At 39.0% G+C, this 18013-nt stretch overlaps 1 protein-coding gene across 1 annotated transcript in view; it reads right to left on the minus strand.

Moving 5' to 3' along the window:
• Positions 1 to 410: 410 nt before the first annotated feature.
• LOC127652563 (C1q-related factor-like) overlaps positions 411 to 18013 on the minus strand; it is a 34238-nt gene continuing 16635 nt past the window's right edge. Inside the window, exon 2 of the mRNA XM_052138762.1 lies at positions 411 to 1989. Coding sequence (XP_051994722.1) covers positions 1810 to 1989 — 180 coding nt within the window. The 3' untranslated portion in view covers positions 411 to 1809. The remainder of the gene's footprint in view (positions 1990 to 18013) is intronic.

Genomic DNA, 18013 nt, shown 5'->3' on the forward strand with positions numbered 1-18013 from the left:
AAATTGGTCTAATGTTAAATTAATGCATTAAATTTGCTGTAGTGTAAAATATTAGATAAATCTGAATATTTATGCAAATAGTGTTCTATTTACCCAGAAACTGTTTACTCGTATTGTTTTACTGGAAGAAAAAAAAATCATTACACCACAGATTTTAAATGTCCCATTTGTTATTCAAATTTATTCAACATTTTCAAAAGATAGAGTAGGACTGACAAACATAGCATAGATTTATTTAATTTACAACTTTTATTGTTTCTTTTATATCTTCTCTGCAGAGGCTTAGCTAAACATGTCTGATGCAGTCTCATTTGCTCTATATCGCATCTTTGACTGGCTAAAGTATAGAACATTTCTCAAACCAATAATGTGGCAAAGACGAAAAACAGTTCATGCACTGGTATTGGTACTGACACACACACACACACACACACGCACGCACACACACACACACACACACACACACACACACACACACACACACACACACACACACACACACACACACACACACACACACACAGCCATCCTCACAAACACATGTGAAAGCTTACAAATAAACCTCATTTGCCAGCATTTATTCACCCCATCAGAAAAAATTATATTTCATAAATATTCTCACTGCATTTTGTTGAAATTCTTAGCAGTAATAACTGACTTACAAGCTGCTCAACTCCCCTCTGCCCTTTTGTACCCCCCAGATACACTTATAGCAAACAATTTGGACATGATAATTTTACCAAAAAGTTCCAATTATGCAACTCTGAATTCATAGCCCAATGACAGTGCTCTCTTAATATATTAAGAGAGCATATTCATGTTTCTAAAATCAGAGAGCAATTTGCTGCTATAAAGCAGCATTACTATGACTAAGTGATATTGATAATGCAGATGTTTTTGCCTAAATTTTGCCATACATTACTTTTTGGTAATTTGGTGTCAGTAAAATATTCCTTTATTTTGTCTTGTCCAATGCACAAGTTAACCTGTTCTAAAACATACCTAAAAATCCTATGTACCATCATTAACTGTTTCTTATGTTCATAGAAAGTAAACTCATCTGCCATTTCATCAAGGGCGCAGGGGAGCAGGATTTGGGTGAAAGAGGCGACGTCAGGGTCGAGTGCTAATTGACAGGGGAGGAAAAGAGTCAAGGGAAGGGAGTGTCAATTGTTTTAAGAGCTTGTAAGGAATAACATTAATCCACAATGGTCATCAGCCACTGCAGTCCCAACAGAGTAAAACACATAAAAAGAACATAAAAGGAACTCAGTTACCAACAACAGCCAACAGGGGGTGCTGTGCCCAACGAGAACACGAGCATTTTTAATTAAATCTTATTGTAACTATATCTCATTTGATCCTTCAAAAGTAACATACTCCACATGGTGTTAGGGATACTTTTAACATTCTCCTTTTTCCAATAGACAGATGTTGGTGAAGAAAAGTTTTACTAAGGAGAAGCACACAATGTTGAGGGGAAAGGTCTCAGCCAGTCAATTCTAGAGTCTTAAAACAAGAAAGACAAACTGTCCTTTCAACACCAAAAAAGAAAAAAAATTTTTTTTATCACTTTATTTCCTTGTATTTTCCCAATGAATAAGGTGATTCAAAGAGAAGCTCTTTCAGTCTCTTTCAGTTCTGTCAATTATACTTCTTCAGCTGTGGAAACAGCACTCACGCGAAGATGTGTGTTGAAGCGATGGAGAGATCCTGGTTAAATAAAGAGCTGGGATGATGAATGCTCTGTCCTTTACTTTCTTTTTCCTTTTACTACATCTCTGTCTTTCCCACTTTATTTCTGCAAATTCAGTCTGCATAAAGAATGAAGCCAGAGAAGGTGCTGTATTTGTTATTGTTGCCTCCGTGGGCTTTACCGCCATCCAGTTTTATGTAGACTTCATCGCCAGCGTCTAGATGCAGAATCACACTGTTAGAGGCATAGTCATAGTTCTGATCAGCATCCTGGGCAATCGCACTGGCTCGCACCTATATGAGAATGAGAAACAGAAATAGAGGTAGAGAAAACAAAGAAAGTTCAGTAACAGGAATGGGAAATACAAAAAATATGATGCCGGTTGGTGCCATAAATACCAACAAGGTCACACGAGAAATTTGTCCTCCTGAAATCAACAACTTCAAAAACATGGGTTCTGATCCAGTGGGAACCAGGAATTCGTCACGTTCACATAAACGATGATAAGTGCTATTTGGATGTTGCGTTTTTGCCTTAAAATTCGAATTTATTTCCACTGATTGTTAGTTAAGGTTTGGGGTTTGGGTAAAATAGGCATTCCTGTTGACTGTATTACGTCATTTAAAACTATAAACAACTAGCTATATACCTTGATTTTGGCACCACCCTGTGGAAATTTAATCTGGAAACTGGAGCTCAAGTGCACATACATTCAACAACACTTCCAGCTTTGGCTAGTGGGGGTAGATTTTCTGTAAGCACAGACCAATTTCAGCAGCAGAACTTTCGACCTACTGTTGCTGAATTCACAGTGTGATCAATATGTACGTATACCATCTGGTTGAAAAAAACTTTTTCAAAATTAGCTGCACATTCCGACTTTTTATATATATATATATATATATATATATATATATATATATATATATATATATATATATATATATATATATTTTACTATAGTTAAGTAGATGTTTTACCAGTGCCAGAATCTTTTTGTAGTGCTCTTAAAATCATTAAATGGAGTTACATTCTTTCCAGTTTGCTGCCTTTGATATCACAGCTCAGGATAGTCACTAGTGAAGGGTTTGGGTCTGTGCAATTCCTCTGGTGTCATCGGCCAATCAGTGTGTCATGACATCGAATCAAATGGCATTTTTGGCTCAGGTAACTGGTTCAAAAACTTCTGTGGTTCCTGTACCAGCTGAATAGCTGTCATTGGAAATGTTTACGGAAAGCTCTCTCTGGGTTTTATAAACCTCCTTGATCTGACAGATCACAAACTGAACGCTAGTGGCACTGCAGTCACCATAGTTGCTTATAGCTTAAGTCGTACGGTTCACACAAAGTAAAGTAATTCAAATTAGTTCAAATCTCCTTCTCTGATATTGTTTGAGTATCACTCGACAGCATTTGGGCAAATTACTGATGATTTCTGTAATCTGTCTGGTAAATTAAAGTTAGAGCAGGTGAAGGCATGAATACGTACAGTTGTGTAGCAGCCAGCCTGGCTGCCTGTATCTTTCTCACATCAAGCTGTAAAATGTGAACACATTCGAAGAAGCAATGAATGTGACATTCTGTCTTTTTTTCCAGTTCATTATTAGACGAGAAGTTAGGCTTCAGATAAGTGCTAATGTCTTAGTTTAGAAAAAAAAGCATGAAAGTGTTTGTGTGGATGCATATTTGTGTGTCCTTGTGTTCTAGTTCTAGATGACCTCTGTTCCATCTAATTAAGAGTTCTCTTTGAAAGATTTTTTCGAGACCCAAGGGAGAGCTTTGTGGGCAAAGGTGTTAGAGCAAACCCTTATACAATATTATAATCAACACCAATGTGTGTTTGAGTTTGTGTGTATGTGTGTGTGTTCTTTCCTACATAATGTAAAATGTTCGCAGGCAAATGTAGGGCTGTCAATTTAACCTGTTAATTCAGTGCAATTAATTATATAAAAAAATGTGCGTTAAAAAAAATTACCGCAATTAATCATGTCCCCAGACCATAACAAGTACTATTCCTTCCACATGAGCAATTAATGCATGGAGTACCACCTGGTTTCTCCAAGGGGCAGTAAGCGAAACTCGCTGTAAAGGCAACATGCAGCTCAAATAGACAGAGAACCAACCACACTTACCCAGAGCAGACAACACAAGTTGATAACATGTTCTTGCATACAAATACAGCGTGATGAAGTGCAAATCCGAAGGCAGGGATCATTTGTGTCAAGATGCAAGATGCATTTTTTCTACATTTCAAACTTTGTTTAACTTCATACTGTGACTTAGAAATGGCATGTTTATGATGCAACGCAACCGAGATGGTCCAAAAGTGTGACATTTAGTTTTTAATTTAGTTTTAGTTTTTATAAGTGATACATATAGAATGGGGAAAACAGGCATTTGTGCAACGTGGGTCATATAGCTGGACACCCAAATATACAGTTTGTAAATAATACTTATAATATAAAAAATCTTTAATCTTTAAAAAGACCAACTGAATTTCATTAATGATATTACATTACATGAAAACATATAATTCAGATTTGGATTTGGATGAAGAATGCAATTTTTTTATTGAATTTTAACAACAAAGTCCTCTTTAGTCACAACTTTGAAAACTGAAAATAAATTAAATGTAAAACAAATCTCTGATTGACAGTGTACATGTGTGTGTGTGCGTGCGTGTGTGTGTGAGCGGGTTTGGGTGGTTTACGAGGACATTTCTTTATGTTAAAAACTGGTAATTACAAGGGTATTATGCTATAAATGTGGTTTATGAGGACATTCCTAATGTCCCCATAATTCAAATCACTGAAAAGTCATACTAAATTAAGTTGTTTTGAAAATGTAAAAATGCATAAAGTGTATTGTGAGGGTTAGGTTTAGGGGTAGTGTTAGGGGATAGAATCTATAGTTCATACAGAATTCTGCTTTCACATGTGTTTGTGAGGATAGCTGTGTTTGTGTTTGTGGGGGGGGGTGGTGGAGGGGAGAGAAAGTCTGAATAAATTACTGGATATTATATTGTTTCTGTTTTCGTTGATTTAACATCATGCATTGGCACCACACACACACACACACACACACACACACACACACACACACATATATATATATATATATATATATATATATATATATATATATATATATATATATATATATATATATATATATGCCCCCCGTGCAACACACACACACACCCACAACCACCACACACACACACACACACACACACACAGTATGTTTGTGTTGCTTGAGTAAATGGCTGGACTGATTAGCCAGGCACATATCACCACCTGCCCCATTTAAATGTTGGCCAATTTGTGTGTGTGTGTGTTTGTGGCCCTGTTTAATTTCATTCATACACACAAATATGAGTGTGCCTGTTAATACTCTGGCAGAGGGGATTCCCTAAAGTCAAGGCCATATGGATATTTGGGCTGTGGTATGGTGGCTGAATAGGGACACATTGCAGTGCTGGTGTGTTTAATGGGTAGCGGTGCAATGCTGGTTTGAGCAGCTGCTGCTGAATATACATTACTCAGTCTCTATTTGGGATGAGCAAATGAATGACAGATACGCAAATAACCACTTATATTTACAAGCTGTTTAACCTGTTGATACGCACCCCCTTTTTGAGCACAAACCATGAAAATGACATACCTGAACTTAAATGGTTGTATTTATTGTACCCTTTTGAGTATGGACACAGTTGTAGTATCTTTTGAAAGAAGACACTTTGGGCTTTATTTCACAAATTTCAGAATTAATATATGTTGTTATTTAGTTAGAGAAGCTGAAGTTTATAGTACTGGAAATTTTTTGTGATGAACATGTTTTTACAATCTAAAAAACTATAATATTATTACCAAGACAACTCAGAAATACAATGTTCTCAAAGCCACAAGTCTAAAGAAGTTATGTTTCAAATTTGAAGATGATATAAACAAAAAATGTGGTTCCTGCAAGCTTTTTTCTCTGAAAAATCACTGGAAGCCTACAGAATAAAATTAAGGCTCCGCCTTTAGAGACAACACAAATCTGACAGCACTGCTTGGCTATTATAAATAAAACTATGCCGCATTTTTTAAAATAGACTTTAGAGACAGGCTATTTTTGTTTACATGACTCTAATATACAAGATCATATACAGTTTTACAACATGAATGCTGCTCAGATTGCATAGTTTGTTGAAGAACGATGAGGAAGGGTAATTCTTTCAGGCGAGATCTCATGTAAACAATGGAGAATATATCAATATATCTCAGATTTATAATTTTATGGCCAAAAAGTGCTATTGGATGTTTTTCATTGAACACTTGTCATGGACAATTGACCCAAGTGTGGCAAACTGGATTCATCTGGCGATTGCGTTTTCATAATAAAGGTATGAAGTCCCGTTTTGATATTGCATGTTTTAAATTGTACTCCTGGCACAGATAACTAGATTTCTGTTTCTTGAGCATTGTTATTGTGAAACAGAGATTGGATATCAATGCTGAACCTGTTAACATTAATTACATATATAGATGGTAAATTATATATTAAATGTAAGCAGAGTGACGTCACTACCACGTGCGGTCGATTGTGTATCAACAGGCTAAATTCCCAATGGATGCCAGGTTATTCCAAGGAATGAATATCTAATAGAAATGTTTGAATATTCAGATCTATTGAAACAGAACATGCAAACTTAAAGGGATAGTTCACACAAAAATGGAAATCCTGCTATCATTTACTCACACTCATGTTATTACAAACCCATATGACTTTCTTTCTCCAGTGGAATACATAAGGAGATGATTGGCAGAGTTCTTGCAGTCACTATTGACTTTCATTATATGAAAAAATGTATTTAATAAAAGTGAACAGTGACTGAGGCATCTCCTTTTGTGTTCCATAGAAGAAAGTAAGGCATACGGGTTTGGAACAACACGAGGGTGAGTAAATTATGATAGAAATGTATTTTTTCTAGAACTATTTCTTTAATTATATGAGGACAAACATTAATGATATGAAATCTTGCTAAAGGTTTATCTGGATCGATTCCCAGAGGCAAGACTTATGAAGTCCATCAGTGATGGCTAATGAAATCTCAACAAATGTATTATTTCAGTGACAAAGGAAATGGTGGAACAGAATGGGAGAAAGAAAATATGCAAATAGAGTTTGAAAAGAGCCGTCAGTTCCCTAAACTCAAATAATTCTACAGCAATTTTCCATTTTGTGCTGAGGCAGCGCTTGCCAGAATCGTTCAATATTGATCGGACACATTGTTTACCGAATGTGCCAGTGTAAGTGTGCGTGAGTGACATTGCCCAAAATGCTACATCCTTTTTTATAGTGTCCTTTTTCTGGGCCAAAGAGTGAGTTCTGGAGCTTTCCATCATGTGAGAGGACCGGGCCTCCTCAGGGACACAGTGGGATCAGCAAACACAGCACAGCCCTCTCATTAGTTTTCATTGTGAGCTGAATGGCAGTTGGTTTGTCAGCCAGAGACTGTAATATGTTCTTTAATTATGATGGACAGAGCGCAGTGAAAGATGGAATGGAGAGAAATGTGAAAGGGCCAAGAAAAAGCGAGACATATGGAAGTTTTACAATCATCAGATCAGTTCATGGTTGTTGGCTGAAGCCTAGCCTACCTGTGCAATTTTGTTTTATTTTGTTTTTTCCTTTTTGAGGCCACAGTAATCCATATTTTGGACATGAACAGTAAGGAACAAAGGTAAGAATATCATTTAAGAATGCCATCTCATTTTGTGAGCCATTTTTGCAGTTCCTTTTAACAAATTAGTTCCAAGGTAATTTTAATGGATTATGAAGTCTATTAAGTTTACACAAGTGTCCTAGTAGAGTAACCAGAAGTTTAGTTCAATACATTAACTAAATTTACAGTATGTTCCACTAACGTTTGACAACTAGAAAGCATACAAATACTTTTCTTCATTTTGAACAGTATATCTATAGTATTATCATTGAAAACGTCATGTTTACTTTTGTAACCTCCATTCCAGAGGGAAGAAACGAGACGGTGTGTCGAATTAAGTGACACAAGGGGTCTCCCTGGGATGCCAAACGTACCTCTGAACCTGAGAAAAGGCCAATGTCAAGTTTGCAGACAGAATTTGCATGCCCCGCCCCGGACATATGGGTATTAAGGAGTCTCTCACATAGGACATGAAGCGGCTGGGGCTATCTTAATGCTATGAAATGCATCGGGGAAGGCGGTCTTTCCAGGTCCTATTCTTTCAGGGGGAAAAGACCCTGTGGAGGCCACATCCTGCCCAGTCTAGGGGGAGGTAACATGTGGCAAATACACCACGAGTGTTGTGAAGCCATACGTGGGAAATGGCACAATGGTAGGTCCAGTCTAATGAGGGGGGACTCTATAAGCACGTGACCGGGGCAGCGGGGCTGCCCAAAGTAAATGCGGGTCCGCCGATAGGAGGACCGTACCGCGGGAAATACATCACGGGGAGTTTGCCTGAAAAGGGAACTAAGCTCGTGGACGCCGATCCCGGTACAAAGCACCTGTGACTCGTAGTGGGTCTGGACGTAAATTGCTCCGCTGAATTTGCAGGCCAGAAGGCTAGGGAGGAGAACGTCCAGGGAGAGACGATTAGTGCCTAACCTGGGATAGAAGGCGCACTGGATCAACTTGGTGAAGCGCTTGCAGGTTCACGACCTGGTCCCTGAAGGGGTCATAGCAACCTTGGGCACATCCGGTCGCAGCCTCAGGATAACGTGAGAATGTGCTGGACCGAACTCCAGGCAGGTGTCGCTGACAGAGAATGCTTGCAGGTCCCCAGCCCTCTTGATGGAGGCTAACGCGATCAGGAGGGCCGTCTTCAGGGAGAGGGCCTTGAGCTCAACTGAATTAAGAGGCTTGAAGGGGGGTCTCTGAAGGCCCCAAGAGAACCACTGAGAGATCCCAGGAGGTGAACAGGCTAGGCCAGGGAGGGTTCAGTCTCTGGGTTCCTTTCAGAAACCTCATAATCAAGTCGTGCTTACCTAGGGACTTGCCATTTACTGCGTCGTGGTGGGCTGCGTTAGAAGCTAAATTCACCTTCAAGGTGGAGGGGGACAGCCTCCCCTCCAGCCTCTCCTGCAGGAATGAAAGCACTGACCGAACTGCGCACCTCTGTGGGTCTTCGGCTCAGGAAGAACACCAATTCACGAACAAGCGCCACTTTAGGGCGTAAAGTTGCCAGGTGATGGGAGCTCTGGTTTGTTTGATCGTGTCTAGGACTGCAGGTGGTAGATCCACTAGATCTTCCACATCCCGTCCAGGGGCCAGACGTGGAGGTTCCAGAGGTCTGGGCGCGGGTGCCAGAGGGTGCCCCGTCCCTGAGAAAGAAGGTCCTTCCTCAGGGGAATTTTCAAGGGAGCTGCAGTCACGAGGAGCGTGAGATCCGAGAACCAGGCCCGGGTGGGCCAGTAAGGGGCCACCAGGATGACCGGTGCAAGAAGGCTCACTAGGGGAAATGCATACTTGCACAGCCCCCGGGGCCAGCTGTGTGCCAGCGCGTCTGTCCCGAGAGGAGCTCCTGTCAGGGAGTACCAGAGCAGGCAGTGGGAGTTGTCTTGGGAGGCAAAGAGATCTATTTGTGCCTTGCCAAATTGGTCCCAAATCAGTTGGACCACCGGGGGGTGGAGCCTCCACTCTCCGCTGAGCAAAACCTGCTGCGACAGCGCATCCACCATCATGTTGTGGTTGCCAGGGATGTGAGTGTCGTGAAGCAACCTGAGTCACGGCTGACTCAAAAGGAGGAGATGGCGGGCAAGTTGTGACATATGACGAGAGCGCACGCTGCCTTGGCGATTTATGTACGCTACCGTCGCGGTGATGTCTGAATGGATCAGACGTGCTTGCCCAGATTAGTGGAAGAAACCTCTGTAGGGCAAGAGATACAGCCAACAACTCTAGGCAGTTGATATGCCAACGCTGCCGAGGTCCTGTCTAGGGCAGCATGCCCGTTGCACAGGGTGCCAACCCTGTCGAGAGGCGTCTGTGGTCACCACGACATGTCTGGACACCTGCTGCAAGGGGACTCTGGTCCGCAGAAAGCAGAGGTCTGTCCAAGGGTTGAAAGTCTGATGGCAAGAAGTGGTGATTGTCACACTGTATGTGCCATGGTTCCATGCCCATCTCGGGACTCGAGTCTGTAGCCAGTGCTGAAGCGGTCTCATATGCATCAACCCGAGCGGCACGGCCATGGCTGATGATGCCATATGCCCCATTAGCCTCTGGAATTTTTTTAGAGGAACCGCTGTGCCGGGCTCGAAGAGGGCGAGGCACCTGAGCACTGACTGAGCGCGCTCGTTTGTGAGACGCGCTGTCATTGAGACTGAGTCTAACTCCATGCTGAGAAAAGAGATGATCTTAACCGGGACGAGCTTGCTCTTTTCCCAGTTGACCTGAAGCCCTAGACAGCTGAGGTGCCTGAGCACCTGGTCCCTGTGAGCCCACTCTCTCGGAGAATGCCGGCTGGTTGTGAGGTGAGCTGCAATCAGAGAACGCCAGCTGGAAACGCGCCGTAGATCCAACAGCAATGCTTTTTGCTGACAGAGGTGAGTGAAACAGTGGTGAAATTCTGCTTGCTGTTGCACAACTATTCGGCTCGGAAGAAACATTCTGACTGGTACATACTGACCCACTTCCCTTAATACCCGTATGTCTGGGGCAGGGCATACAAATTCTGTCTGCCAACTTGACATTGGCCTTTTCTCAGGTTCAGAGGTAAGTTTGGCGTCCCAGGAAGACCCACTGTGTTACTTAATTCGACAAAAATTTTAGTGAGTGACAGAAGGGGAACAAACTTTAAAAAGTGTGCTTTAAAATTGTGCTTGTGCCATCTTTCTTTTAAATAAATGCCATTTAATTTGATATTTTGTTATTTAATGCAATATCATTCATACAATGATATAATTTGACTGAAGTGTCCAAGTACTTTTGGGGCTACTATATGTTCTGTAAGAGTCCATTCACACTGAACGCATTTTTGTGTCCATCTGTTTTTCTGTTGTATTTCTATGTAAATGTTGCACGTAGAGGAGACAATCAGTAGTTTAGGCAAGAGGAGCATTAAGCTGGATGTAAATGAGAACGGCTTGAGAGAGACAGACAGACAGACAGACAATGTGACCATCTGTGCAGCATCTTCAACACCCCACTTCTATTCAGTGTCCTTTTTTTATTTACATCAGAACATCTTTTAACAGCTTTAAAATATTTTCTGTACATTTTGCCTTATAACATTTTGTGTTCATCTAAAACAATCTTCTAATTATTCTCATTGGTCAAATATTAAGCAAACAATTTTAACTGTAAATTATCCACTCTTCTGCCACCATCTACAGGTGTCAAAAGATTAGCAACAGTTTTTTTAATTCAAGAAAATTCCTAGTGTTTTGCTTCCCACCCTGAGGCTGTGAATTACTGTTAATTACACTTGATTTGCATAAGGATATTACTCTCTAAGAATCTTAGATAAAATAAAAAGGATTCAATCTACTGAATCCTTTTTACATCTGGGACCAGATCAGGTAATTCAGAACTTGATCAAGGTGGAAGGTTGAAATTTGCAGATTCTATAGGCCACCAACAACATTTTCACTACCCAAAACCAAAATATAACCAGCAGAAAAAGAGTGAGTGACATTTTGCTTTGACCTACTGAGATTAATGGAAAGATGTTAATTAGAAAAAATAAATGTTCATGAACCGATTTGTATTCAAAGTTTGTGCTTTGGGGTCACAGGCAGTTTTACACAATTGCTATTGCTATAAATAGTTTTTTGGACACCCATAATATTTAAAGAGCCATAAGAAAACACTTTTGAAAGAGACTAGACAAGTGTTCAGAAAATACTGTGCCAGCATTTTACTCTGTACCTTAGAGAGTCCATATAGGACTCAGAGGTAAAGTTTGCTTTGCGGTGACACATTCGGTTTTGCAATAAAAGCAAATAGAGCTAATGTCTATAGCTTCTAATCATCATATAAGGTGGTGGTGTAGTGGGCTAAAGCACATAACTGTCAGAGGGTCGCTGGTTTGATCCCCACAGCCACCACCATTGTGTCCTTGACCAAGGCACTTAACTCCAGGTTGCTCCGGGGGATTGCGCCTGTAATAAGTGCACTGTATGTCGCTTAGGATAAAAGCATCTGCCAAATGCATAAATGTAATATAAATCTTTGTCAGTCAAATGGAAGAGGCCCATCACTCATCCGAGATGACCCTCTGCTGCTTTGTCTCCTTTTTTTATTCTTCTATATTTTTTCTGTTCATTGTTTATCTTCCTGATTAAATCTGGTGAGTCTAATATCGATGTGCAAACAAAGGCTGCTATTCTGAATCTATGGTGACGATCGTCCGGTGCATATTAATGTCAAATAATCCTCCTTTAGCACACACAGCCTGCACAGTGGCCTTATTAGAGGGTGAGCTCTTAGTGCCCGGGGAGTGCGTGGGATTTGTTGGAGAGGATTTCGATGAAACATGTTTTAATCTTTTTTATTTTTAATATTATCCTCCTCTGGGAGGCTTCCGTTTGTGGCAGCATTTGGATAGCATTTCAGAGTAATTAAAAATCAATTGAACTACTGTTGAAATCTAAGCGTGTTTATCCTTGAAAAACTCTTAGAAAGATTGAATGACAGAAGTTCATTGACACATGATATTGTTAGAGTGATTTCATTTCTAAAGCTATTGTCAGAAAGTGAAAGAATTCCATAGCTATGAGGAGACAAAGCAGTTCAATTCACAAGGCATTTCAATTCAGTTTAAACAGAATAGCAATAGCCAGCTAGGAGTAGACTGTACATATTTCATTCATGATGCCCTCAAAGCATGTAGGTTAGATGACATCTAAACAAATTCACACAAAGACAGTCACTGAGATAAACATCTAGTTTAAAAGGAATATATTCTTGTTTAATACAGTGTCTCTGGCATTGATTACCCAGAAAACAATTTTCATTTGTACCTCAGTTTGTAAGTGCTATCATAAAAAAAACATATAAACATACTGTAAATGCACTTACAATGGAAGCCTACAGAGCAATGCTTGACTATTAAATATTCAGTATTTTACAAACAGAAACAGAAGGAAAAAACATGGAAAATGTGAGGGAATTTAGGCAAAGTCAAAGAATTTGAGTCCAAAGACAGTGCCTTAGGGCTGGGTTAGAAGGACAGGCAGCCTGCATTTAGTGTTTGAAATGGATGGAAACCACCTGCCCTGCTCTGACATACAGCTGTTTATCCCTGTTTTGTAAGACAGTCAAAATTAATATATGTCAGTGTTCAGAGCTGTTCAGATATATTCGCCATGTTTATAGGCATTGGTCATGGAATGGGTTTTTGGTAAAATTGCAGGTGTGACTGAAATGCAGCCCCAAATAGTTAAACATAGATGCCAAATTATCAGACATAATTTGACATAAAACATGTTTTTGTTATATTTAAGAAACACAACTTCATTCTCACCAAACCTGTAAAGACAATGTCCTGGTCATACTAAACCCAAAATCAATACAATACAATACAAAAAATAAATAAAAATTAAAGTATATTTTGCATTAAAGAACATGAAGCCTATATTTAGGACCATTAAGATTTTTTGCATTTTGGCATTCTTCTTACACTTAAGCACATTTTGCCCCCCAATTGAGACAAAATGTGCTGTAAGCAATTTGTTATGGAATGGTATGCAGAAAAATGTATTCTCCCTGAAAGATATCTCTGAAATAAGTGTCCTGAGATATCTTACAGATCTCTGTGACAGCACTAGACTCTGTAAAACAGCTAACAAAATGTGATCGTGGACATATCCTTTGATCAGACAATCAGAAGATTTTTATGTGCTTTTTGCCTGTCAAACATTTTGCGTATTCTCATCGTAAAGTTGAAGTGAATAGTTCAGGTTTACCGACATATTCAGATTCATAACAGTGTCAGCTGAGGGCAGTATTTTGCTACTGTTGTGTTTGACAACCATGAGAAGACACACTGCTCCATGCTATCGTTGGAGGGCAGTGTTTTGGATAGAAGGGGTGTGTCTTATTCAACGGCTCAGTCTCGTGGAAGTTGTAGAGTGGCTAAAGTTGCTTACAGCACCTTTAACATAACACATCAGGACATTTAACTTTTTTAATCCCATAGTTTTCAATGTTGATTCTCATGACCTTAACAGTCATTTTCTTTTATTACGAAATTCAAATCAGTGAAAATGAAAGACTGTACCAAGGGAGTACTAATATAATGTATAAACACTAGGGATGTCATACAATATTGACATATCAATTATTGATTGGCATGTTATTTTATCTTTACAATTTTAAAGGCATCGATATATTAACAGCTGTGTCCTGAAACAGGAAAATACTGCCTCCGAAGGCTGTAAATGGAGGTATAAAGGGATCACGGCACGTCTGAATTCAATGTTCATGTCACATCCTGTCTACTGAGATACCTTCATCTGATCGATTTTAGAAGGCAGCATAAATGTATCTTTCGCTGCCTATGAAATGCCCCTATCCTGTGCACGCGGTTCCACAATGGTTGAGCTGAAGATGAAAAACAAAAGTGCCAGTTGATAGCCAATTTTGTGTATAAGTGTATGTTTTCATTCACTTTTTTGAACTTTTGATTTCATTTCTATAGATAAAGTAGTATTTTAGTTATTAAATGTACACTTGGTTATCATACAACTCTCTTGATTTTGTTCTAGATTTTTTGACCATTGTGGTTCGGTTGGACTAACTGAAGCAGACGTATTACCTTTAGTGGACAAAAGATGGCGATAATCCAAAAAAACTATTTCTGGAGGTACCTATATCCGCAAATGCTGTCTGTTGAGTCATTGACTGATAGGGCAGCGAGGCAAAAAGACAGCTACCTTTGGTTTTGGACACAGCCAACATCAGCCAACATTTAAATTAGAAACCTAATTTGGGTGCTTTCAATTCACTGTCAGTTGCACTCCATTCAATTAAGTCTGACATGATAGCTTTGGGATACCACAAGGAGGCGACATAACTGTTACTGAAGCTGGACACGGCACAAAAATGACACACATATTACGAGCTGAGGGCAGTCCAAATTAATGAAGGTTTTTGTACTTCTTCAATAATTAAAAAAGTAACTGATGAGTTTGCAGGTCAGTGTATGAAACTAGTAGAACTGCAAACTAATAGATTAGAAATGGCAATGTTTATTATGCAATTTCCCTGTATGTAGCCTTGAATAGGTCTTTCATTCAAGCTTTTAAACCACAAAAAGACATACACAAAAAGGAAAATAAATTTTGTAGGCCCTATACTCTAAGATGCAGTAATGAGAATATCATAATTACCATCTGTTTTGAATTACGATAATGAGAATTGTTTATGAGAATAGAATTTCATATTTGTTTCTTTTGATTTTAAGGTAAATTAGGATGAGGACAGTTTCTTGAAATGTTTCAAGAGAATCACCCTCTTACATCTTAAAATATACATATAAAACATATAAAAATGTTCCTGGCCTAATTATCTAATAGATTCAATAAAGAGATTAATTGTGCTGCGAATGAAAAGCAGCAGTAGACAGTGGATACTCTTACACATGTCAGCAGAATCTCCCTGCCAGAGAATGATCTGTCTCAGAATGCCACAAAACATTTCATTTATGAAAAGCAGACTAATCCAGATGGAAACATCCTGCTGTCTCCATGTCTTTCTATTTCCTTCTCTCTTTCACTCTTGATTTTTTTTTTTTTTTTGTAATTGACACCCGTTAACTCCCCCTACCATTACAAGAGCTTGGTCAGTTTGTAGTACTGTGGTTAAATTAAAGCATACGCCTGGCTCTAATTATACTTAAAAGGTGGACTGTGCCTTGCATCTCTGATTGAGGCTTAGTTGAGCACTTCTTGCAGCACTCAGAGAAAAATCTCCTCTCAGACAAGAGCGAGCCAGATGCTCATACGTTCCCTAAAATTCCTGAGGACATTAGATACTTCCACTTACTCCTTTTTCACTTAGGGTTTATTAGCAGAGCAAATCTGATTAGGGACCAGATAAGTTGTGGAGAACAAAAGTGAAGGTGTCACACTTTCATTTCCATCTGTCGCTCTATCACACAGAGACACCCAGAGAGATTAATTTACCCAGCAGATCTTTGTCCCATCAGCAATCTCCAAAATGCTTAAATAATAGTAAAATAATGTTTAAACAATAATTGAAACTGTTTGAAAAGGAGAGCCAGTGGTGTTTGCACAGAGTGTGAGCGATGAATGTAGATAAAAGAGAAACGTTTGGATGAAACTTCAGAAGCAAGTCCTAATGAAGTTATTACTCAGAGAGAGTTCAAATAATAATGTAGTCTGGTGATAGTCATGTTTGAAGAGGGCCAGCTGGCTAGAGAAGAGGATGCCAGCAGCCATCAGCTAATGTGTAGGCCAACTTTCCTTCAGAAATTGAGATACATTATAAAACAAATCTACATAAGCTGTGTCCAAAATGACACACTACACTTACAATATGCACTCAACCATCTATCATATGAATTTTCAAAGTGTAGTACTGTCCCGTGAATGACAAATTCACCGTTTTTTTAGCTGAAGAAAGGCAAACGCATGCAATCCATCACAAAACAAGATAGCCAAACTCAGTCCAACACTTATCTCAAATAATGCACATATTCACACAGCATGAATGATGGCAAAACATTCAACTCACATTTATAAGGTGCTGTCTTCACAGAATATTTGGTAGGCGCCACATTCATCATTAATTACAATTGTTACATCAGGCTGACGTTGCGAACAAGTAACCCCGCCTTTTCCGCTACATACGGCAAGCCACAAGCACTGCATGCATGAAATATCCAACATTCCAGACAACATTTTTTCAGTTGAAGAAGTATATGGGTAATCATATTACTCTTCTTTTTGTTGCATTCTCAGTGTGAACACTACTCACACTACTTACACTACAAAATGGTATAGAATAGTGCAGAAGTGTGTGATTTGGGATGCACCTATACTGTAGTTTCACTGAACACATTTAACCCCACCAGCTACAATGTTTGAAATTTGAAGGGTCTAAAAAGTGTTGATATATTTTAAAAAGAGCTGTCAATTGTAAATGACAGTGCAAAATGTCTTGATTTCATGTGAACATTTTTATATGAGTAGTGCTAATAGTCACATGACCAGAGCCATTTAATTCCACTGTGCTCCTCAAAAGATTATGTCTGTGTCAAAACTCCATAAAAGGAAGCAAATAACACCTGCCATGATATATTTACAACTACCATATTTTGTACATCTAATTTTTAAAGGGTCTGTTATTGATTTATTAATAAGTTTGCTCTGCCTCATAAAAATCATGCTCCCAGAACAAGTAAACAAGTAAGTGGTCACAATTGTGACCAGTGGGAAAATACAGAGACCCATTTTTAAACAGGCGAGTGATTGACTCCCATTATAAAATTGCAGATTTCAAAGTATCATTGCAATAAATGAATCAAAGTAAAAATAAAAATGCAAGTATTATTGGTTTGTCATTCCCTTTCCCCCCACAACTACTTGATAGTAAAAAAAAATAAAAAATATTCAATAATGTTACTTTATTGTTTACAGTTTTCTATTGAGCAAATGAGCAAAATGACTTCATCACACTTACTCTGTATTTTCCCACCAGTTACAATTGTGACCAAGAATAAATCTCAAACTTTAACACTTTTGTTTTTTTTAAATGTTAGAAAAGGCATACACAGACATTGATTGGGCAATCCAAGGAGTAAAATACATGTGCTACATACAGTTGGGAAAAAAAATTAGGATTAAAATAAAATAAAAATTTGAGATTAGATGGGTTAATGTAGCTGAAGCTCTACCAACCCTGGAGTCACATGTTCTAATCCTGGGCATGCTGAGTGAATCCAGCCAGGTCTCCTAAGCAACCAGATTGACCCGGTTGCTAGGGAGGGTAGAGTCACATGTGGTAACCTCCTCGTGGACGTTATAATGTGGTTCACTCTCAGTGGGGCGCATGGTATTCTTAAATTAAGTATACCCTTGGTTATAATTTTAAGTGTATTGTCACTAAGGTTTTTCTTAACTTAAGGGGTTTCTTGGAACTGGCAGTTTATCTTGATTTAGAATTGACTAAGGTGGACTCAAACCGAACACTATAGATTGCAACAGTGCTCACCCACTTTTTCAGCTGTCTGGTTTCCAGAAGTATTTTTCCAATTAATTTCTTCCATAGACTTTTCATAAAATCCTCCATTAAAGCTTGAACCAAACCAACCAGCTCCGAAG

Source organism: Xyrauchen texanus, chromosome 12, assembly GCF_025860055.1.
Source record: "Xyrauchen texanus isolate HMW12.3.18 chromosome 12, RBS_HiC_50CHRs, whole genome shotgun sequence".
Classification (NCBI taxonomy): Eukaryota; Metazoa; Chordata; class Actinopteri; order Cypriniformes; family Catostomidae; genus Xyrauchen; species Xyrauchen texanus.